At 43.7% G+C, this 23,089-nt stretch overlaps 1 protein-coding gene across 3 annotated transcripts in view; it reads left to right on the top strand.

The window, feature by feature from the left end:
- The window catches only part of LOC120373266 (tropomodulin-2), a 54,936-nt gene that overhangs the window by 26,255 nt on the left and 5,592 nt on the right, over positions 1–23,089 (top strand). For 2 of the 3 annotated variants that reach the window (XM_039491470.1, XM_039491471.1), the window contains 6 exons: positions 12,355–12,477; positions 14,012–14,098; positions 18,928–19,058; positions 20,639–20,746; positions 21,693–21,836; positions 22,158–22,302. In XM_039491470.1, the coding sequence (XP_039347404.1) occupies positions 12,355–12,477; positions 14,012–14,098; positions 18,928–19,058; positions 20,639–20,746; positions 21,693–21,836; positions 22,158–22,302 (738 nt within the window). Of the gene's footprint in view, positions 1–7,784; positions 7,935–12,354; positions 12,478–14,011; positions 14,099–18,927; positions 19,059–20,638; positions 20,747–21,692; positions 21,837–22,157; positions 22,303–23,089 lie in introns of those variants that run through there. The other variant, XM_039491472.1, reaches the window with a different exon arrangement.

Below are 23,089 nucleotides of genomic sequence, written 5' to 3'. Positions count from 1 at the left end.
ATCACACTCCTTTCTGAATAACTGTTACCTGCTATTGCTGTAAGTAACACCTACGATCACTGTAAAGGAAAGAGATTAGAGCAAACAGTTCTTTTTCCAGTTGGTTTCTTTGTACATTTGACAGCACTATTCACACATTCAGTTTCATCATTCCTCCTGTTTTTATAGGGGTTTGCCAGATAGCCACAGAGGAGAGAAAAATATTTAAAAACACAGGAAAGAGTGATTGTAAAACCCCAAACATTGGCAAGGTGACTTAGGCAGGAGTGGCAACTACTTTTAATTCACTCCTTAAACAGCTGACTAGATTTCAAGTATACTCTGTCCCTTTAACATCACTGTCTCATTTTCCTCATCTGTACATTGAAAATAATATTAACACTTGCCTAAGGCCTAAGTATCAGCAAGGTACTTAAGCATGTGCCTAACTTTAAGCATGTGAGTAGTTCCATTTATTTCAATGCAGCATGCTTAAAGTTAGGCATGTGCTTAAATACCTGGCCAACTCAACGACTAAATGATTAACAACCTACTCTGACCCCTAAGAAAGTAAATGGCAAAATTATTGATTTTAATGGGACCAAGATTGGGCTCTAATTACTGTTTACAAAAGTGCTTGGAAGATAGAAAGTGCTTAGAGTGACCAGATGTCCCGATTTTACAGGGACAGTCCTGATATTTGGGGCTTCATCTTATATAGGTGCCTATTACCCCCACCCTCTGTTCTGATTTTTCACACTTGCTGTCTGGTCACCCTAAAAGTGCTATTTGTATGCTAAGTGTTGTTACTATTATTACATTTCATGTTCCTCCTTTTTAAAAAAAAGGACATAAAAACATCTTTTCAAAGAGCAATGACACCTAGATCTCTCTAACAAGCATTATTTTAGATCATTGCACATTGTCATCCCTATTTTCTTCCCCAGCACCTTATCCAGTTTTTAATTTTAATGACATAAGGCCTGATCCTAAGCTCATTGAAGTCAATGAGATACTCACCTGACACACACAACACAAAAAATTGCTACCCATGAGGTGCAGGATTTCACACGACCCTCAGGATGGCACTTGCTCTGTGTAAGGCTAATCATTGCGTTGTCCACCACTGGGTCACTCTGCAATGAGATATTGGGTAGTTTTTCATCTTTAGGTTTTCTTTGGATACTCTTAAAAACACATGATTCTTCAACGTGTCCAGGTTGTATTAACCCTGATTATTAATTTGCAGTTTCTGTGATTTAGTAACATCACTGTTCCACAAACCACAAATAACTGTACTTCTCACCTATCCCTCAGCATAGAATCAGCTCAGCCTTTCTTGCACACAAAGCTGCTGTTATCTTAGTTATTTAGTGTAAAGTAAGTACATCACAAATGCTGATTCAGGGGGTTATTAGAATATAGTTATACCAGTGTTTTTATGCTAAAGCAATTATTCCCTTGATTTCTCTTATGTCCCTCATTTGGGCTCTTTGTCCCAGACTAAGTCCCCAGTGTGAGCCTTAGCAGATCAAAACATATGAAAAGAAACCTCATGGCCACTGCATTATGTAACTATTTGGCAATTATCTAAACAGGGAACTCTGCTCTAGTCTCAGAGAAGTTGGTGGCCAAATCCCTTGAAAATATCTGTGCCTTCCTTTATTAAGACTGATTATATTCCTAGATTATTTTAAGGTTTATCTAACTTTTTCAATCATGACAATTATGTCCCGTTCAGCACCATAGCATCCGAGAACTTGGTGGCTTGTCCACCAATTTGTGTGCTGGTTTTAGTGCATGACATCAGGAAAGAATCATTCCCTCATGCTGGGACTGCTGGAGCCTGCGTGTGCTGTCATCTGACTGAAGTGCATGTCTGTCATTTGAATCCAATAACATGTTACTGAGACACTCATCTACCACATAAACAAGCACTGTGGGCTTTCTACAAGCTGTAAAATGAGTCTTTTCTAATGTGATGCTGATCAAATCTGATGAATGTTGTGTAAGGACCAGGAGCAAGTAGGACTGGCTGTAGATCTTAGCGCCAGCGTTCCTAGTCTCAGACTTACTTAGCTTGGCAAAACTCATTGAATAAGTAACTATGGCATGATTGTTTTGAAAGATTAATGGCTAGACTCTCAATTACGTTAGGGGCTTATCTACATTGGGAAATTGAATGGAATAGCTATTGCTGTAAACTATTCTGCAATGGCTGTTCCAGGAGAGCTTCCCAGGGGGACACTCTATTCTGGAATAAAAGTCACAAGCCCTAAGGCCCCCTTAAACTCTACTGCCAATATAAAGGGACTGGAAAGTGGGTGTGCATATAATTTAGACCCACTTTCTGGCCCCTTTACACTGCTGGAGCAGTATAAAGAGGCATTAGTGAAAATGAGAATCAGGCCCTACAATTTCATCTTAATTTTAAGGGTACCCTGTTAATTAAAAATTAAGATCTTTGGCTCTCCTGTTCTGGAAAATTAGAAACGGAAGGCACAGAAGCCAATATGCCAACCAGCACAATTCCCCTTTGAGGAATGTCTGTATGTCAGTGGGATTCAAGTGCCTCAGGCTTTGTTTAAGGGTTTGTCACTATTTTGCACTTTGCTATTTGTCTTCCACTAGGAAATATATTCTTTCAAGATTAGCTTTTGGAGGAAGCATTCCACTTGCTAAGTGGCATTTCTACATGTTGCTATGGGCGTGATGCAAAGCATACCCTGCCATGGAAGGTCTGTGGCAAGCTGAAAAGAAAAAGGAGATGTATTTTAAAATCCAGCTCCTCCCCCTTCTCCTCGAAGAGTTTGTGGGCCATCATTTTTCCTTATTCAGTGTTTCTGCCTTCTTTTGTTAGCTTTTCATCAGGGAGTTCTTGACAAAGAAGCATCCAGCATCAACCAGATAGCTGAAAGATGAAATTTAGTTGCCTGCATTGGTTTTTATATGTTTAACACTGCCATAAGGTTTTGATTATGCTACACAACAAGCCAAAACAAATTCCAAAGCTAATGGGGAGACATTCAGAGGAGTCAGAACACAGGAAGTATTAAACACTAGCTCAAAGGGGACTTAAGGGTATGGAGAGTTGCCTTGTAGCTTATTGTAATCATGTTATGTGGGACTTGCAGTATTTGGCAAAAATAACAGAGCGTATGGCTTGCATTATAGTTTTGGGCCTCTGCCATAGGTTAGCTTGTGAACTTGCTACATTAATTGCTTTAAGGAACTAAAGGGTCAATCCTGTAAAATGTTGAGTGCTCTGCGCCCAGTTCAGCAAAGCACTTAAGCATGTGCTTAATTTTAAGCACGTGAGTAATCTCATTGATTTGAATGGGATTGCTCATGTGCATAAAGTTAAGTGCATGCTTCAGTGCTTTACTGCATAAGGGTTCAAGTATTCAGCACCTTTGAGGATTGCACTCTAGATGGCCAAGAATTCAGTTGCCACAGAGACCACATCTCCGCATATGCTCCATGATAGCAGTTATCATTGTCTAAATGGTATTGGTTGTCTGTCCCCAGATTGGAGCCTGAAGAGCGTAGAAAATGGGCACTGCTTTTGTAGGTTCCTCATCTTTGGAATTTGCTCCCCCTTGCAGGCTGCCAAAGCAGAGGTTTGGTGACTTTCAAGAGCTGATGTGAAACACACCTTTTTAGTCTGGCCATCTCACTAGCAAGGGGTCCATTACTGTTGAGCAGCAGTGAGATGGTGGGAGATACATCTGATTTGTGTAGCCACAGGGAATGGCAATCTGGAATGTTTCCTTTGTAGGTTTTTGGACTAGCTCCTCTCTGTAACAGATGCTCTAGCAATTCTTATATCAGAGGCAATAAACTCCAGTTCAGGAGATACGCCTGCTGACCCACTACATTATATAAATACAGCTGGATCAATTGTCAGCCATGTTTGTACAATTATGGGGCCTGTCCCTGCATCACTTGTAAGTTAATGAGAGTTTGGTGCACAGGAAAGGCAGGATTAAATCCCAAAATGTTAAACACTGACGATGATACTACATAGGTGCAATCATATTAAAAAGGAATCTTTTGGGAGGACGCAGGAATGAGACTATGTAGGGGCTGTATTGTGGCTAAAACTGAACAAGGTTCAGGAATGGAAAGGATGATCTCGTGGCTCTGCCACTTGACTGGCAATCAAGTAACCTGGGTTCAGTTCTCGGCTCTGCCACAGACTGCACAAGTCATGTCATCTTTCTTCCCCCCCACATCTCCTGTATCTAAAAGAAGTACAATAATCCTACCTTTCTCTCTGCCTTTGTTTAGACTACACACTCCTCGCAGCAGGGGCTCTCTCTTACTATGTGTATGTACAATACCTAGCCTGTTGGAGCCCCGACCTTACTTGAGGTCTCTTGGTGCTACCAGAATACAGATTTATTTATTATTAACAACATTTCCCCTTCTGCTCCCCTTGCAGAGGTTGGCCCTATGTGACACTAACAAACAGTAACTGAAAAATAACCCAGTTATTAAACATTCTAAGATATGACCATTCAAATTTAGAATGTAAGTAGTAAAAGTTGGGTACATCCTTGCTTGCATCCAGTACTGCTGTTTCCAGTCAGTCCTGCAGCATTATCCTTGTTTTCTATAGTATCTCCCGCTCCTTGCCAAACAATTTAATGTTGGGTCTGATCCAGCTCCCATCAAAGTCAGTGGAAAGACTCCAACGGATCAGACCCAGGAGGACTAGTGCTGGGAAGGGAAGGGGAAATCCACGCTCTTTGTATGTGACTAAATGTGAACATTTTTCAATCAGCAGAAAAACAAAAGAAAAAAGAAGGAAAATAATGACTAAACAAGAGCTTTTTTCACCAAGCTGTTGTCATCAGCCCCTCTATCCGCAAGAAGAGACCATCGATCTTTCATGTACTCATAGTGCCAAGAACACTGTCAGCGTTCAGCAATAAAAATGAGAGTCATTTTCAGAATGAATATGGGCATTTTCCCCAACCCTAGGTGCTTTTCTGATAATGGAGTCAGGTTTAAGGGTTATATAGCCTTCGGGAGGAGAAACCTATCTAAAATATCAAACAGCTGATAAATGTGAAAAGTTTAAGTATTTTAATAGGAGATTCTGGCTGGTGGAAGGTTTTGTTTGGAAAGACATTCTTATTTATTTTGTTTTGGGATGATAAACAAAAGTCAGTTTTTACTCTCCAAAGCTAAAATACTGTTGGCTGCTTTGTCTGAAATGTTGTCAGCTTCTTCAGGCTTTTTGGAGCTTTAAGACCTATGTTCAGAGTTTACTGTAACCTCTAGCATAGACTCCCTTACAATATTGTTAGCGGTGAAGCCTATAGTTAGGGTTGCCCAACAGTTTCCATTATAAGACCCTGTTTTCAGTTACTTACAACTTGGCCAAATTTATACTGCTCAGGCTGAAATATCCATGCTGTCTACTCCAGGCTGATTTTTTTTTGAAAGTTTCAGCTAAAGTGGTCTAGCTGTTGCCAAGAACAACATTGGGAGAAGGGGGGAGACATTGTTTTGTCACTCCAAAGTACATTTTCCCAGCCATTTAGTTGAGTCTCCATGTTTTAGAGCAGGGGTTTAAAATTGTATGGTGAGTGTCACCCTGGTGTCAGGGCTGAGCCTTTTGTGATTCCCATGAAAATTTGCCTGAGTTATAAGCCTCTGAAAATCTTAGTTTGCACATGCTCAGTAGAGACGTGGTAGAGTCTGGCAGCTAAATTCTCCATATGACTTTCCCTTTCCTCTTGCCCTGCCATGCTCATCTCCTTCAACCTCAGAGACTGCTTCTGCCTATTTGACTGCCTCACCCACTGAGGCAGACTAATATTGCCTTATTCTGATCTGAGGTCCCATGGGAAGGGCCCTTAAGAACTGTTCCAGGATGACTTGGTCCATCATTTTCTCTACTGACCTAGTCTCGGGGCCTAGCCACGAGCCACAAGGTCCCATAATCTTTGAGCCACTACCCATTGTTGTTCCCCCCAGGGAAATGGTTCAACCCAAAACTGGATTCTACATGTCTTTGGTGTCAGTCTCAGTCTATCTAAGAGGCAGCCTTCAACACAAGCGAGGTGCCCACCCGCTTGTCGTGTACTTCTCAGTGGGCTTCCTGTGTCTCGCCCATCAGGAAGGTGCTGTGTTCATTCTTTTCCTGCTGCACTTGTCATTCTTTCAAAGATACAGAGGAAGGCTCTGGATCATCACCTGGCCCCAGATTCACAAGACCAGTTACCAGCCAGACTGAGCTTCTCTCTCAATCACCAACCACATTTCCCTAAGTCCCTTGGCCCAACTGCTTCTGCAGCCACTCCTCTTGCTGGAAGTGGGCCTCTTACCACTGCTGTTGAGTGGCAAATTGTACCTTTTGTTGCTTTTGCAGACTGCCCATCAACTGCAGGACTATAGCCTGGCTCTGCCGCTATAACACAGTTGTCTGCTGCTGCTGTTGCACCATCACCAATAAGCTGATCACCTCCCCCATCTTCTTAATTACCCAAGCTAGATGGGGTCAGTCAATCCTCGAGGCTTCACTTTCCCCCTTTCTTTTTTTCTTGGCACCAGCAATCCTCCTCACTCTTCCCCTGTATCAGAGACTGAGTGCAGTGCCTGCCTTCTCCACCACATATAATGTGGCAGCTTCTCCCAAGCTCTCAAAGAAACAGTGCAGCACCCACAGTCCCTTTGAGGCAAGTTTCCTGTCCAGACTTAAAAAAAACTGCTTCCCCTCCCAGAGGATTCTGGTAGTGATAGTGTTAGTGGTCGGTGAAGCTGCTACTGCTTCATTAGCCAGTGCTGACTCACTGGGTCACTCTCTGACCCTTTATAGACCCAGATACAGCTCCCCCTCCTTAACTGGCCCAATTGGAAGCACTTGTTCTGGCACAGCAGAGCTGGACCTACTTCAGTTACAGGGGCCAGCCAGCCACACTGTGACAGCAACTTTTGTGACTATGAGAACTTTTGAGTGCTTGACTTTGCAAACTTAACAATCTTTAAATATAAGATTGTTGAGGGGGTGGGGTGTTGTATGTTTATTTGTTTGGTTTTGGATAAAATCTGATACAGGGTAAGTAGTTCCTGATGGAAAGGTGTATTAATGTGACAGGAGTTATACTAGACTGTTTTTATATTACTAGTTTTCAGCTTTCAACCGAATTGAGCCTGGCCAGTTTTCTTGTTTATAACTCAGTGTATTGCTGGTAAGAATTCATTTAATTACATTTTAAATCAAGTATTTTTAGAGAGGAATTTAAGCAAACATCAAAAGGAAAGAATACTTTACTTTAGATGGAAAATGTGAATCCTGTGTGTAATTTATGTAAGGCAGAGTTCCAAGATTATTGAATTTCACATCAAAGGTCACTCAAGCATTCTGTAATCAAGAATAAATAGGACTTAATTTTTCAATGATTCATCGAATGTAAGAAGTAATAACCAGAAAAATTTAAAGCAAGAGAACAAAAAAGACTCAGGCTGCAATCTGAGAATTACATATGCCTGATAAACTCTTTTTATACTTTATATATATGAATACACACACACACACACACAAGCTGCATGGAAAAAACATGAACCAAAACTCCCATTTGTATTTTACACTCTACTGTTTTCATCAGTATGGATTTCTCACTGTGCAACAGGACATTTGGCCTACAGTAAGTGGGATGAAGACAGGTCAGGTCTCCTCAAGGTCTTTAGTCTACCTAACGTCAATGGGCTTAAGTGGCTGTCATGTTTCTTTAAGGAAACATACTTGACAGCCAATGGCCCACTCTACTGATAGTTTACGTAGATATTCTGATTACTTTTGTTTTGGTCCTCTACCATTGAAAATGTGGGTTTGCTCCTTCTAGGTCATCCTGGTGCACAGATGATTCACGACAGATGGGTACATGGTGACAACCAGACACTAAGTTTGATCAGCTATAGCCTAGGGGGATTTAAATCTTACGGTATGGCTAGGAGCATTTGCTTTTTCTTCACTATAGCATCTGCAAATCACATCTATCAGCACAGTTCTGAGTTGTGGATAATCTGACAAATATAACCTGCCTTCATTCGGAAACAGAGTTAAGTATTTCTTGCTGCAAGTTTTCTATGTACTACACACCCAACACTTGCACTTGACTGTTTTCTTTGATATTGCTGGAATGTCTCTGAATCAGGTCATCTGTAAAATGAGGATACTTACCTACCTCACAGGAATGTACTGAGGGTGAAATACATTTATGCCTATGAAGTGCTCTGAGATCCTTGGGTAGAATGTGTGACAGAAACACAAAGTATTATTTTATCAGTCACTTGTCAGCTGGCATTTTAAGCAATTCTTCATGTAGAACAGAGATTTTTTTGTAATAAGAATGGAAGAATGGAAGAGTTTGTGGGCAAGAAGGGAAGTAAACTTCTGGGCCAGCCAACCGTGACGTTATGTCTTCAATTTTCGTTTCAAGAGTTTGAGCCCATTCAGTCTTTAAATTCATTGCTGGAGGCTGACAGTATTGAGATTGGTGCAGACAGACTTGCTGGAAGAGATAGATAATACCCAGATTAATTTGCCTAAAAATGCTAATCGGGACCATCATGGAAAAAAGATTTAAGCCACAGAAGCATGCAGCTATTGAAAAGCAAAAGACACAGGAATGTGTAATTGAAAGGAGCAATATCAGAACAACATTCATTTATGGTGACAGAATGGCATCACTGAGACAAATGAAAATAAAGCTGTTTCGGAACAGTGTCAGAAAGGCCCAGGATGTACTCCAAGCATTTGATTTACGGTGTCAAAACTTGCAGAAAATAAGACAATTTAGAACTGACAATGGACCAGACTCACCTCTATCCAAAGGTCATTGCAGTCTCAGTATAAAGGAATTATCTAAAGCCTGATAGAAATTTAGTTGTTTAGGACTAAGGCACAAAGGGAACTGCTCAGCTGTATTTCTGCTAAATGAGTCTAAAAGCATTATGGACAGTAACAAATTGGGAATCGCTGACTTACCAGATCAATGGTATTATCCAGTGCAGTTACTCCACTGCTTATAAATGACAGTTGTCTGTTTTCAAAATGTAAATGAGTATAGTAGTGAATACAACATAAGCTGGTGGCGTGGCTTTTAATGTTGTCCAGTTCCTCATGAAACTGACCTAGATTTTCCTCTGATCCAGCTGTCATAGACTGGAAGTACCATAGAGATTGATGGTTTTGGCCTTTGAGAAAAGCTACATGGAGCCACCTGCTAATGCCTATATAAGAGCAGTGTCCAGTGGGGGAAGAATTGAAAGGGTCTAGGATAGGTTGTACAAGGGTCTGTGGCAGGGAAACTTGGTCCTTTGAGAACATGTGGTTAAATCTTTGCAGAGGTGGTCATGGGAAGACCGATCATATGATTGGCTGATGAGACAGAGGGGGGCAGAATGCCTTTGGGAAAGTTGGAAATTACACAGAGGCAGTTGGGGAATTGAATCCTCCTTCCCCCTGGTACCTGTGTGGTAAGCTCAAATAATGGCTGTAGCTTATGGGAAGTAGCAGCAAATACATCTGCTTCACTCCTAGTTTTGTGCCCTGTGGTCCTGGGATCAGCATATGGGCCTTGGGAAATGTCCTTTTCAATGAATATCAGAGAGTGCTGGATTAAATAAGAAATCCACAGGGCTACTGAAGGAGGAAGTGCAGTCCCTACGAATGGTTTCACAGCGTATGTGCCCGTGAACAGGCTTCTGTTGAGTGGAAGGTTCCTGCAGAGGGATTTTTTGAATTGCCTTCAATTCCTCAGAAAACACTGTCCTTAAACAGACCCACATCTGCCCAGGATTAGCACCCAGCCTGGTTCTACACCCGTACAAGTGTAGAACGCAATGCCCAGTGGTGAGTACTTGAAAATCCCAACCACTGACACTGCAGGGTATCAGTTTTATCGATAGCAGTTTTTATCCTATTCAAAATGATAATGCAAAACACGTTTCCAGGTCACTTCTTGTAGCTGACTGGCCCATGGGTGGTCATGCCTAGTGATGGAAGCAAGAGTTCAGCCTACCAGTTAGAGCTGGGCCCAAGATGGGCGGAGTCCAGGAAACAAGCCAAGGGTCATTACCAGAAAAACAGAAGCCAAATGCCAGAGCCAGAGGGTAAACCAGAGCCATAAGGCAGAGGGGGAGCCGTGGATCAAAGCTGGAAGTCTGAAGCCAGAGGGCAGCAGGGGTGGAACAGGGTTGGAACAAGGGCTGAAAGAAAGCAGAATCAAGGACTGAACCAAGAACAAGTACAGCTGTAGGCACGGTAGACATTGAGAAGCTGCTGACTTGCTCTGGGGGCCAGTATTATAAGCTAAACCAGCAGCCAATCAGGGGCTCAGTCAGTTCCAAGGCATTGTAGCTGGGCTTATTGGTTGCCTAGCAGCAAAGTTAGTCAGGGAGCAGGCCAGCAGCTGGTCCTAGCTGATCTGGTCCTTGATGCCCCTCTCTAGTTATCACAAATAAACGGATCCCCCTTTTAGGGATGTTGTAGATAACACTTCTGCAGTCTTTAGGTTGGATCTCCTTTTCCCAAACCATTCTGTCCAACCTGCACATGGAATCCTCCACCACTTCCTCCCCAGCTTTTAACATTTCAGCATCTATCGTAAGCCTGGCGCTTTCTAACTGTTCAGTTGGCTTATAGCCTTAGTTACTTCCTTAAAGGTGATTGCTTTTAGTGATACAGGTAAGTCCACTGTTTCATCACATCTCTCAATGAGTGTTAGTGGTTCTGACTGGTTAAGCACAACCTGGAAATATTGCATCCAATGGGCTCTCTCTTCTTACTCTGGTTAAAATTGTACCATCTCGAGCCTTCACAATGCCACAACAGTTCAAGAATTGTGATGTCAATTGTTTAGATTCTAGAAAAAGCTTTTTTAGAATTCTCTTTCTTGTATGCCACCTCAGCTTCTTTTACTTTATTTTCCATCCATTCTCTTCTCTGGCTGATATTTTAACTTCCTTGTCTTTGTCTGCATATTCTTGTCGCAGAATAGCTCTTTTGCTGCGGTCCTGTGCTTGTTGAATTCTCTTCTTTAATTCTTTCCTCTCTTCAACAAACCACCAGGGATTGGTTGGAGCCATTCTTCTTTCTTACATCTTCTTGCCCCCACTGTACTCCTGGCTGCATCAACATTTGCTTCTTTGAAAAACTGCCATTGTTCTTCAATGTCATTCATCGGTGGCTTTAACTCTTCAAATCTATCAGTTTAAGGTTGTTACTGGCATAAAGCAAGGTTGCATATTATCCCTACTTCTCTTATGCATTGTTACAGACTTTGTGATGAGAACAGTGATGGCTGCTGCCAAGAACACTGATATTGTTTGGACAAGAGATAATATGCGAGGCTTAGATTTTGCAGATGATATGATATTGGATCCCAACTCGAATGGAATGAAAAGACTCTTTTTGAGCATAAAAGCAGAAGTGGTCAAAGTGGGACTTTGTATCAGTATATAGAAGACCATGATCATGGAGGCAGGAGAGAATGCTGTCAGCATTGTCAAATCAGTGACCGATGGAGAAGAGTTTAAAAGAGCTGATGACTTCGTCTATTTTGGAGGTACAATATCTGCTAATGGTCAGCTCACTAAAGAAGTGAGGGCAAGAATCAACAAAGCCAGGGGGTATTTTTTCAGTTTGTCAAACAGCTGAAAGAGTAAGAAGATACATCTACAGACTGAAATGAGATTGTACAATGTTAATGTTCTCCCAACGCTACTGTATGCCTCGGAAATGTAGCAGATGGTGGAAGTACACAGCTGGAACTGACTGCATTCTGCCAGTGTTGTTTAAGACTAATCTTGGGGATTCACTGGCGAGATCGTCTAACCAATGTGGAAGTGTTGTGTTGCACAGGTCAGCAGACTGCAGACTCAATAATCAGACAGAGACAACTACAGTGGTTTGGCTGTGCCAACGGGTTACCCAGTTGCAGAAGCACAAGCTATGTCTTAGATTGGATCCCCCCTGGAAGGAAGAGAAGGGATGGAGGACAAAGAATACCTTACTGCAGGATGATCAAAAAGAATGTGACCATCATGCAGACAGCTTACCATAGAGTCAAATATCTTACTCTGGACAGACAGTAGTGGGAAAAATGGATTGTCGCATGTGCCACTAGGCACAGGAGATTCCAGAGCTAAAGTATAGATTTTAGGACCTTTGCTTCCACAAAAATAAACTACCCCAACATACAGTAGAAATGTGCTGAAGGTGTAGAAATTAATAGGGAAACATACATTGGTGCACAATATAGAACAATACTGTTTACATAGGTCTCCTCCCTGTATGGTCAGGATGGGGAGGAGTTGTCACAGTAATTCAATATTCACTTTTGGATTTTCCCCCCTCAGGAAAAATATTTATCCCTAAAGAAAAGCCCATAGAAACTCACACCGAAGAGAAGGTAACCCTGGAGCCAGAATTAGAAGAAGCCCTGGCCGGTGCCTCTGATACTGAGCTCTATGACCTTGCAGGTTAGTTAATGTGTTTGTAAGTATACAGTCTTCTTCAGCCCAGCACTGCCTGGCCCTTCCACCAGGAGTTTGAGTTGTCACAGCATGCTCTATTCTTACACTGGTTAGACCTGTCTATCGTCAGCCTCTCTATTACTCACCCTATTTTTAAGCCCGTATGGAATCTAGGCCTCTAAAATGCGCACAGATGTTAGAAATGTGGAGCAAACACTGGTGCATAAGTGTTAGTATGGGCTCAAGCCTGCATCGTTCTAATGTTATCGCTAATGCGCTTAGTTGTATGCACTTCGAGCAGGGGGTGTGATTCGCAGCTTGAGGAGACACTTGTGCCAGCTATCATCAAGCTAGCATGCTAAAAATCAAGTGTAGATGCCTCAGCACGAGTGGCAAGAGGGGTAAGTGCCCCAAGTACGGACCCATCCAAGACCCTAGGGACAGTCTCGAGGTGGTTAGCTGCTCATGCTGCTGCTGCTACATTCTATTTTTAGCACGCTACCTTGATGAGAGTTAGCATCAATGTCTCCTCAAGCTGAGACTCATACCCTCAGCTCGAAGGGTAGATATGCCATGAGTGTCTTTTCACGCCAAGTGCATTTAATTTCCACTGTATCATTGGAGGTACTCAGCACCTTCTAGAATTGGGCCTTCAATATCATTCAGAGCATTTGCAACTGTTTTCACTATTTTGTAAAAGACACAATGTTGTGTACCTGAAAACATATTTCAAACAACCAGAATACTGCCCCACTACACCCAATGTGCATCTCACACAAAATATGCTATCTACAAAGTTTCTATTTCATATTGTATCCTCATTTCACACAGAGGGTTGCAAATAGCCCATAATGGCAGTGTAATAGTCACAAGTGAGATTATCTGTAGACAGTCACTCTCTTCAGTGTCTGCATAAGGAAAATCTGTGTAAAGGTAAAAATCAACAGTGAGTCATTCATTCTCGAGTCATAGATACCTGTACACAATAGAAAGGTTCCCTCAGGTCTAAGCAGGCAACTAATCCAAGGAGAAGGATCAGATACCCAACCATTATGTTGTTTCTGATAGAATACTGTGGAAACTGCCTCTGTACTAAGATAATTTTTATTTGCTGCTTCTTTTATTGAAGTCTGGTTTCTTTCATCAGCCTATTTCTAGTTCTCATATAAATCCTTATTGCTGGGTCTTCCATTATGTTTAAATGTTTCATTTCTCCCTGCCTCATACTTTAGCACCCACAGATATCCCAAGATGATTATGATGTGCATGTATGAATGTAAGTGTACAAGGTTATAGACACATAATATGCATGCTCCACTGGTGCATCTGTAGGAAAGAACCTACAGTCAAGTTCTCTAAACTTTCAACTTATAGTATTAGGTTAACCAAGCCTCACCTATGAACACATATGACCCAAGTCAGTAACAACTCTCTGATTGATAATCTAGCTAGGGAACTAAATTGAAATTTGTAAAGTGCATGTTTCTTTTGCAAACTTTATTAACATTGGATTCTACTACCGGCATTTTTATGTTTCTAGCTGTTCTTGGGGTACACAACATGGTCAACAACCCAGAGTTTGATGAAGAAGGAACCAGCAGTAAAGATGGAAAAGGAAGTGTGAGAAGTAAGTAAACAGATTTCCTCTGCAGTCTGCTTGTGTTCTTAGGTAGTTATAGACATGTTGGGGCTTGTTGGTCTAATAAGTATAATATCACTGGACCAATCCTTGATTAACCCAACATCATTAATCATAAGGAGGAGCTCTTAAATTAAATATAATTTAAATTAAAAATTCATACTATCGACAGTGTGCTACACAAATAAATCACTCTAGCAGGGAGCTCAGCTTTCCTCACAATCAAGGCTTGCCAGATAGTGGTGGCAGAGAGGATTGGGAGTGCCCAGGATAATAAGTGTGGGAGTGGAATGGGAAGCTAAGGCATCCAGGGGCATATGGATGTGGAATTCCAAAGGCAGTAAGTAGAGCATTGGCATCTGCACAGCTACTGAGAAATGACAATGTGATCATTATGCAAGTCAGAGCATCTCATCCAATCACAGTACATACATTTGCCTGCCCTTACAGCTGTGGGCCACTAACTGGGTAGTATCCCTAGCTGAGACAATTCCAGGTTAGTACAACCTGATGCTTGATGTGTTTCTAGCACAGTTCACAATATGTCAGGTCCACCAAGCTACATTCAGCACTGTGAGGAGGGTACGTGAAAATAATGCTTTCCCTATTATTGCATCTGATCTATCACTTGGGCTTTTCTGTTGGACTTAAAAATAATACCCAGTACACTTTAAATGATATATTGTGTGTTCTTTCTGTGGTTAAGTACATTCTGCAGGAGGTGTAAGCACGCAGAAAAATAATAACAGTCATAGATGTTAAAAAAAAACCTAAACAAAATTCAAATTTTATAAATTCCTTTTCATCAGAGATGATTCTGAGCTGCAGAGTTTAGCTCAAGATCTGAACTTCCCCTGATGTTTGGAGTTCTTTGCTGCAGGGATTTGGCTCAGCCTGTCCGCAAATTTAGGGAGAAGCTGCAAAGTTTGGATCCAATGCCTTTGCACATCCTGAGTTCATGGATGTTCAGATCCAGGGTTCCAATTCTGCGTCCCTCTGTGCATTTCAATACTAGATTGTGATGGGCCTTTGCCTAAGTGCACAGGAAAAGGTAGCCACACAAGAAGTCTCCCCTCTTATATGGGCTGTGACAATAGCAGTTTTTGTCAGCAGGGACTTTTCATCTCCTCCCTTATCTGTGTGAAGAGATGACCCAAGAGTAGGGTGACCAGATGTCCCTATTTTATAGGGACAGTCTCGCTATTTGGGGCATTTTCTTCTATAGGCACCTATTACCCCCCACCCACTGTCCAATTTTTCACACTTGCTGTCTGGTCACCCTACCCAAGAGGAGAGCATGGAGGTAGGCAGAACAGGATTGAGATATCTCTGCAATCCTTCCCAGTGGGAATCTGTGCAAATTGCAGGCTATCCCAGAACATGCAACTGCTTATGGTACTAATTCACATAAACTTGAGATTATTTTTGTTGTATTGGGTCAAAACGTCAACTATGTGGGTTTGCTAAACTATGCTCCAATCACAAATTTAACACCAGAAAGTTGCTCTGTCAGATCGCTTTGTTCCTTGGTCCAAAAGCAATAACTTTTCCTAGCTAAGTGTAATTTTTCAGTAAAAAAGGGGAACACATTTCAAGAGCTGATTGTTAACATGACAAAACAGTTCCCTAGTTAAAGAAATAAGATGAAATTAATGGGCAGTGGCAGGCAGCACAACAGGAGGAGAAAATCACTGCTAACTACTCATGACATGGTAAAGTAGAAAGTCTACTCTGTGGACAGGGTTACAATCTTTAACAAACAGTCTTTCAATGGCTGGTCCTTGGCTCTCAGCTTAGTAGAGTGCTGCTACATATGCCAAAATGTTTTGGGGCAATTTTTAGTTTGAATCCAAAGGGTGGTCAATTCTCCAAGTGCATTTTATTAGCAATCTCCAACATCAGTAACTCTCTGAATGCTGCCACTGGAGTATTTATGGAGGTATTGGGAGGTCCTGTGGGGAGTGGACTGGGACATCCTCTATAGCAGTGGTCCCCAACGCGGTGCCCGCGGGCGCCATGGCGCCCACGGGGGCATCTTAATGCGCCTGCGTCCTGGCCCCCGGGAGAGCACCTGCCGAAATGCCGCTGAATTTCAGCGGCATTTCAGCGGGGAAGCCTCTCGATAACGACACTTGTCGCCAACAAGTGATGTCATCGAGAGGCGTCACTCCCGAATTTCAGCGGGGACGCCTCTCGATGACGCTGCTTGCCGTCGACAAGTGACATCATCGAGAGGCGTTGCTCCCAAATTTCGGTGGGGATGCCTCTCAATGACGTCGCTTGTCGACGGCAAGTGGTGTCATCGAGAGGTGTTGCCGCCGAAATGCCGCCGAAATTCGGCGTCATTTCGGCGGGTGCTCCACCACTGCAATGGTCCTTCGTCTGCCGCCCGCCAGACGAAAAGGTTGGGGACCACTGCTCTATAGCAAAGAGAGCTGGAATCTGCTCAAATAGTGAAATCCAGTTCAAGGTTTATGTAACACTTAAGTTCTACAAAGAGCTTAGGTGTGATTTAATTGGTGCATTGGCTTTGTCCTGTCCCAGTGCACCAGGATGAGTGTCACCCATTGCACCTCATGGAAGTGCATGTAAACTTTCAGGTTTCAACACAAGCCCCTTGACTAGAACATGACTTTCTGCACTACAAAATAACCATGTTTAAACACAGCTGTGGTCAGTAACACATTCCTTTCTTGGCTGTAGCAGCTTGGGTGGGCAAGGCTTATTATTCATCTCCACAATTATAAGACGGGGAATTATAGGTATTAATTGTGTCGTATGCTATGATTTTTATGCATCTCCTGGAATGATTGATTTTCTTTTATAGTACATGGCTGCCAACATTAAAAATTGTATTGCTTTGGAGCAGGGATATGCAACGGCTTCATAAATCTCGGTGCTGGCAGAAAGCTGCTTTTCATGCTTTGATAGTTTTATTATTTAGAATGTGCGGATGTTGCAATTTTACAAGACCTAATTGAATTTATAGATGGGCTGCTAATGTCAGAGATGGAGGTGGAGGCTAAAGGGCCTCATCATCATAGTCTTTGATGTTAGCACTGTGTGTTTAGAGGGAAAGGGGCACTTTCTCAGAATATAACCAAATATATTCACAAGTGCATCTCCCTTTGCAGGCTTTATGGCAGGACCATAAACCCTGGGTTCCTTTCAATATTGCTATTTTATATCCTGTGCAATAGACTACATGCTTCCCTCAGAGCTGGATTCCCATGGTTGGCTCAGAGTGACTGCATTGGGGGCTTTGCACATAAAGCTGAGGACAGAATTTGTCCCTAATGATACAGCTCAGGACTCTGGTCACATACCATAGGCTAACATGCTTCCCTTCCCAAGGACAGATGCACAGAAGGGGCTGGAACTAACCTTCTGTGCCTGCAGGTTCTCCGGTGCAGACTTCCTACCATACACTCTCCTTTGTGCTGATGGGGCCAGAACTTCCAGGAGATGGCAAAGATCTGCAGGAAAGGCAGGCTCCAACTCAAAGTAGCTCACAGAAGAAAGGGTGACTGTCCACCCAAAGGGCACAGTTTGGGTTTGGTTTTAATTTCAAGGAAAATAGATGTTCATTAGATTTGCTGGAAGGGAATGCAAAGGGGATACATTGCAGCCAGAGTCTCCTCCTGGCAGCACCCTAGCAAGCATAGTGGCTCATCATCTACACCAGAGGTGGGCAAACTATGGCCCGCGGGCCACGTCTGGCCCACGGAACCATCCTGCCCGGCCCCTGAACTCCTGAGCCCCCGGCCCCTCCCCTGCAGCCTCAGCGCGCCACGTCACCAGCACTCTGGCCTGCCGCTCCTGCCGGGCAGCGCAGGTGGCGTGGCTGGCTCCAGATGGGCGGCGGGGCTGCGAGCTCCTGCTGCTCTGAGCAGCATGGTAAGGGAGTGGGGAGCCGGGGGGGAGGGTTGGATAAGGGGCTAGGGGCCCAGGGAGCAGTCAGGGGCCCCCAGGGGACAGGGAGCAGGGGGGGTTGGATGGGTTGGGGGTTCTGAGGGGGCAGAAAGTGGGAGGGAGGCGGATAGGGGGCAGGGGCCAGGCTGTTTGGGGGAGCACAGCCTTCCCTACCCAGCCCTCCATATAGTTTCACAACACCGATGTGGCCCTCGGGCTAAAAAGTTTGCCCACCCCTGATCTACACCATGCCTGGCCTGGAGGAGGTGCAATATACTCCTCCCTCATGCCAAGTCAGCTGTGGAGAGGGGAGTGAGGTGTGGCCACGCCCTTACCTAGCTCCTACCCTTTGTAAGAGCACTGCAAGGGCACTAGAAAAGAGACGGCCTGTGCTCCCAACTGGATTGTAGCTGACCCCCACAGAGAGATCTAAGAATGGGGGAAAGAGCACGGTGCTGGTCACAATTTGGTGTATAACACTAATTCTAGTGTATATAGCACAGTGAGTGTCATACCATACGCATCATGTCACCTTCATCTGGCTGTGTTAATGGGTCTGCTAGAAAAGAAGTGTTCTAAAGTGTATCTCAATAATTATTCATCTCTGCACTTTAGCTGCACTCACTTTCTTGCGTATAGCTGCACAAACTAATAACAAACAGTGGGAGAAACAACTGAATGTGATACCATTCTTTATTGGCCACAAAAGCATCAGCATCTCAAAAAAACACTCGTCAGAAATCCAGAACCCTTCCTCCACAATGATCCATGGCTCACAAGTATTCATCACAAACATGAGATTCGCCACAGCAACATCCAGCATGCCTCAACCCAAACATAAGTGAGAGTTTGGAAAAGCCAGTTTAGTTCCGATGATGCATGTTTAATTCAATCCTGTGTTTCAGATGTGGTCAAAGGTGAAAAGGTCAAGCCAATTTTCGAGGAGCCACCTAATCCAACCAATGTGGAAGCAAGTTTGCAAAGGATGAGAGCAAATGACCCTAGCCTCCTCGAAGTCAATCTGAACAACATAAAGGTATTTGGATTGGGGTTGTGGCTTCATTTTCTTTGCTGCAGGAGGTTTCATCTGAGATGACAAGATTTACAGTGTTTTTTTGGAAGCATGGGGTTTTGTTTTCCAACATGTTGCTGCATTTACAATATTTGGGAGGAACAGGACACTCAGGAGACAAAGAGAGGCAGACAGGAATTGCCCCAGTTATTCCAAGGGTTACCAACACCTGACATAGAATTAGCTGCCAATTAGAATTTCGAGCAAGGGCTCCCTTCTGCCTTCATTTCTCTAACAGCTGGCAAAGCAAGATACCTCATGGGGCACCCAGGGGTGCTGGCACAATTTGTATAGTGAGGGTGCTGAGTCATTGAACCAAACTGTAAACCCTGTATCTGATGGAAACTACTTCAAGCCAGCGGGTGCAGCAGCCCCCCCTTGTTCCAGCACCTATGGGGGTACCACACAATCGTTGGCCTCATTCAGTTAGCCCACAGATGAAAAGACACTGAACAAGCCCCGCCCCCCCACCCTGAGCTGGAGAAGTAGCCTTTGTCTGCACAGTTTAGAGTGGCTGGTTGGATCTAGGAATAGAATAAAGCTTTGTTAGTGTTTGCTGTGAGCTCAGAGGTGGTGACAAATAGCAGCTCATTATTTTTTTCCCTTTCTTGTTTCCTATTGTTTTAAAAGTAAGTAATTTTTTAATAGGACCGGCATGTTGAGTTGATTCATTGTATCCTCCTCTTTATCAGTACAGTTTGTTTGGTAGCAATCTCACCTCCAGGTGTCTAATTCCGTATCAAGACTTAGGCTCATGCCCAAAGCTGCCAGTGCCTGTTGTACTAAGGGTTTATGGATTGGTTATTCACCCCTCATCACACTGTTTCTGGGCATGAGTATATATTTGAAAAAAAATAAGCAATACCAATGATCCAGCAGTACAACCACAAAGCTGTACCACAGCTCAGCACTTACTCTCACCTGCCGGTAACAAATCCGCAACCAATTAATAGACCTCCTCGCAGCCAGCAGCAAATTTGTGTCCCAGCTAAAAAGCCAGATTTAACAGATACATTCTACACTCCAGCCCGTGGGGCCAAACTCAGGCTTTGTCAGTTTGCAAGAGGGAGCTTATGCTGACAATGGGGGCCTGCCAATGAGAATATTATGGCCATGCTTCAACCCTGGAGACAGACAGCAAGAGATTGCCACCAGCCTTAATTTCCAGGATGGTGCATGGTAGAAGAGATGCCTAGAGGATCATCAGTTCTCAGACTGTTTAGGACTTTACAAATAAATCAGCACCTTTCATTGCACCTGGAAATGAATATGAAAAACAGCGCAGAGCAGTATTTTCACTTTGGCCGGCCATGCTTAAAAGGTGGTGGCTGCATTCTGCCCTAGCTCAAGGCGTTGAGCAGTCTTCAAGGGCAGCCACAAAGCTACGCAAGTTACAGTACTCTGGCCTGACGGGGTTTGTAGAGCACAGGGAATAGCTAAGAAGTTGTACAGAGAGGCAGTGTTAATTAATGTAGCCTATCATCAAAATAAATGTCTGGTGATGTGATTGGCTGTCATGTTTACTGGGTTTTATCTTAATGTAGAACATCCCAATTCCGACGCTGAAAGAATTTGCCAAGGCTTTGGAAACCAACACTCACGTGAAGAAGTTCAGCCTCGCAGCCACTCGAAGCAATGACCCTGTTGCTGTTGTAAGTTGAAACACAGCTTGAAAAGACAGAATTGTTCACTAACGCTGCATTTGTCTCTAGGAGAGTGTGGCAGGGTGATGACTCACCGGTGCAGTGCCTCCTGCTGGTCATCCTGGGAATTTGCTCTTCCAGCCCCGAGCTCCAGGCCGGTGTCTGACCTGCCACTAGCCCCCCCATGTTCCTCCCAGACCCCGGTGCCCTTTACATCAGGGTTCTGTCCCCAGCAGTAACCCACAGTCTGGGTCTCCCCACCCAGGGGAACCCCCAACCCGCTATCCCCACCTCGCCTCAGTGGCTACTGCCAGTCCCCTTCTAGCCCGTTTACCTGGGCAGACTGCAGTCTGTAACCCACCCGTCATCAGCCAGGGGGGTTAGGACCTGCTGCCTTCGCCTATCTCTGGGCTGCCCCTCTGCAGCCCCAGTACCTTTCATAGGCCCTTTTCAAGGCCTGCAGCCTTGGGGTTTTTCAGGCTGGAGCTCCCCAGCTCCCTCTGCCCTTCCCCAGCACTGCTCCACCTCAGGTACTTGTCTCAGCTGCCAGGCAGCCAGGTCCTTCTCTCTCAGACAGCTAGAGAGAGACTCCTTTTGAGCTCCTGGCTCACAGCCCTTTTATACAGCCAGCTGTGGGCTGATTGGGGCGTGGCCCCAGCTGTGGCTCCTTCCCCAATCAGCCCAGCCTTTCCCTGCTGCAGTCCTCTCCAGGGCTGCTTTTAACCCCTTTTCGTCAGGAGCGGGGTTACTGCCCTGCTACAGAGGGGCTTGTTTTTCAGATGTCTCTTGTGACTGTGCACAATGGCATTATAACCTGCTCTGTTCTAGGAATACACTCCTCCTCCATGACTCTGTTTGCAATGCTTTTCTAGGTATTAACCACAATTCAGATTCTTGGTGTTATCTGAAGCTTTCAGAGTTTCAAACTCATACCACCTCTTCCCTGACTCTTCAGGCTTTTGCAGATATGTTAAAAGTGAACAAGACCCTGAAGAGTCTAAATATAGAATCCAATTTCATCACTGGGGCTGGCATTCTGGCACTGATTGATGCACTAAAAGAGAATGAAACCCTGACGGAGATCAAAATTGACAACCAGGTAAGGAGCGGGCAGTAAACTGGTGCCTGCTTTGTTTAGTTTCTGGTAGGTTCCATATGTTCTTCTATAATACTTGAGGTTTGGGATCTGTCAAAGAGGCAAGGCAAAATCCTATGGATCAGACTTTCTGCACCTCATTCCCAAGCACGTGCTGCTAAGCAATAGAAAACAAAACTGACCAATGCTAAAAAGAAAGCCCAGAGGAAGTTCTCCAGAGATGGGTTTCTCTCTCCAGTTTGTAGCACATTACTGAATGTAACCACTTCTCTCTCTTTCGTGAGAAGATGTTTCCTTTTCTTTTCACTGTGTGTCACCCAACAGAGACAGCAGATGGGGACAGCTGTAGAGATGGAGATTGCCCAGATGCTTGAGGAGAACTCCAAGATTCTCAAATTTGGATACCAGTTCACAAAGCAAGGTCCAAGAACCAGGGTAGCTGCAGCTATCACTAAAAATAACGATCTAGGTAAGATGTTACAGACATTCATCAGCAATTCTCGCAGGCCAACTCCTGCCCTCCTTATACATTTTGTCGACAAAAAATAATCAAAATAGTGCTAGATCCTGAGGTCCTTAATCAGTTGAGAGATTTAACCAGCCTTTATCCTACTGGGGACAATTAGAATTTCAGGAAATAAAGTATATCATGGGAATTCAGCAGGATGTTTAAGTATTGCTAAAAAATAAAGTATCTGCAGCAAAGTATGCATTTGCTCATTTTTTGCTAAGTCCTTACTGAGGCAAACCCAGACTGAAGTCAGTGGGTGTTTGCCTGAGAAAGGACTCAGTAAACCGTATCATTTAGACAGTTACTCCAGAATTTTGCCTTCTCCTGGTTTGCATCTAGTCAGTTTTCCTCTTTTGCACTGGCAAATTATCACTGACTATTTAGTACAATAGACTACTTCATAAAACCATATCTGGAAAAGCAAAACATTGGAAGCAGAGGCAAAATGACGGACATTTGCACTGCAAGGCTTTGGGATAATGCAGTCTGTTTGCCAAGAGCTTTAATGTTTACATTAAAGGAAGTTCCTAGCCAGACATTGTCATTACTGGCATGCTGCAATGAGAAGTATTCTTCCAGCTCTGCCTGTTTTGTTCTGTATTTCAGAAACCCAGTATCACAAACATGGCATCTCAGTGCAGTTTGGTAACACCAAAGCCTATCTAGTATGAACAGCATTAATCTGGCCTTATGGCTCAGTGCAGACTGAACAGGGTTACAGAATAGCTAATGCTGTGGATGGCAA

Source organism: Mauremys reevesii, linkage group 10 (assembly GCF_016161935.1).
Source record: "Mauremys reevesii isolate NIE-2019 linkage group 10, ASM1616193v1, whole genome shotgun sequence".
Taxonomy (NCBI): domain Eukaryota; kingdom Metazoa; phylum Chordata; order Testudines; family Geoemydidae; genus Mauremys; species Mauremys reevesii.
Note: the sequence above shows the minus strand (reverse complement) of the source record. Positions and strands in the feature narration are given on the sequence as shown.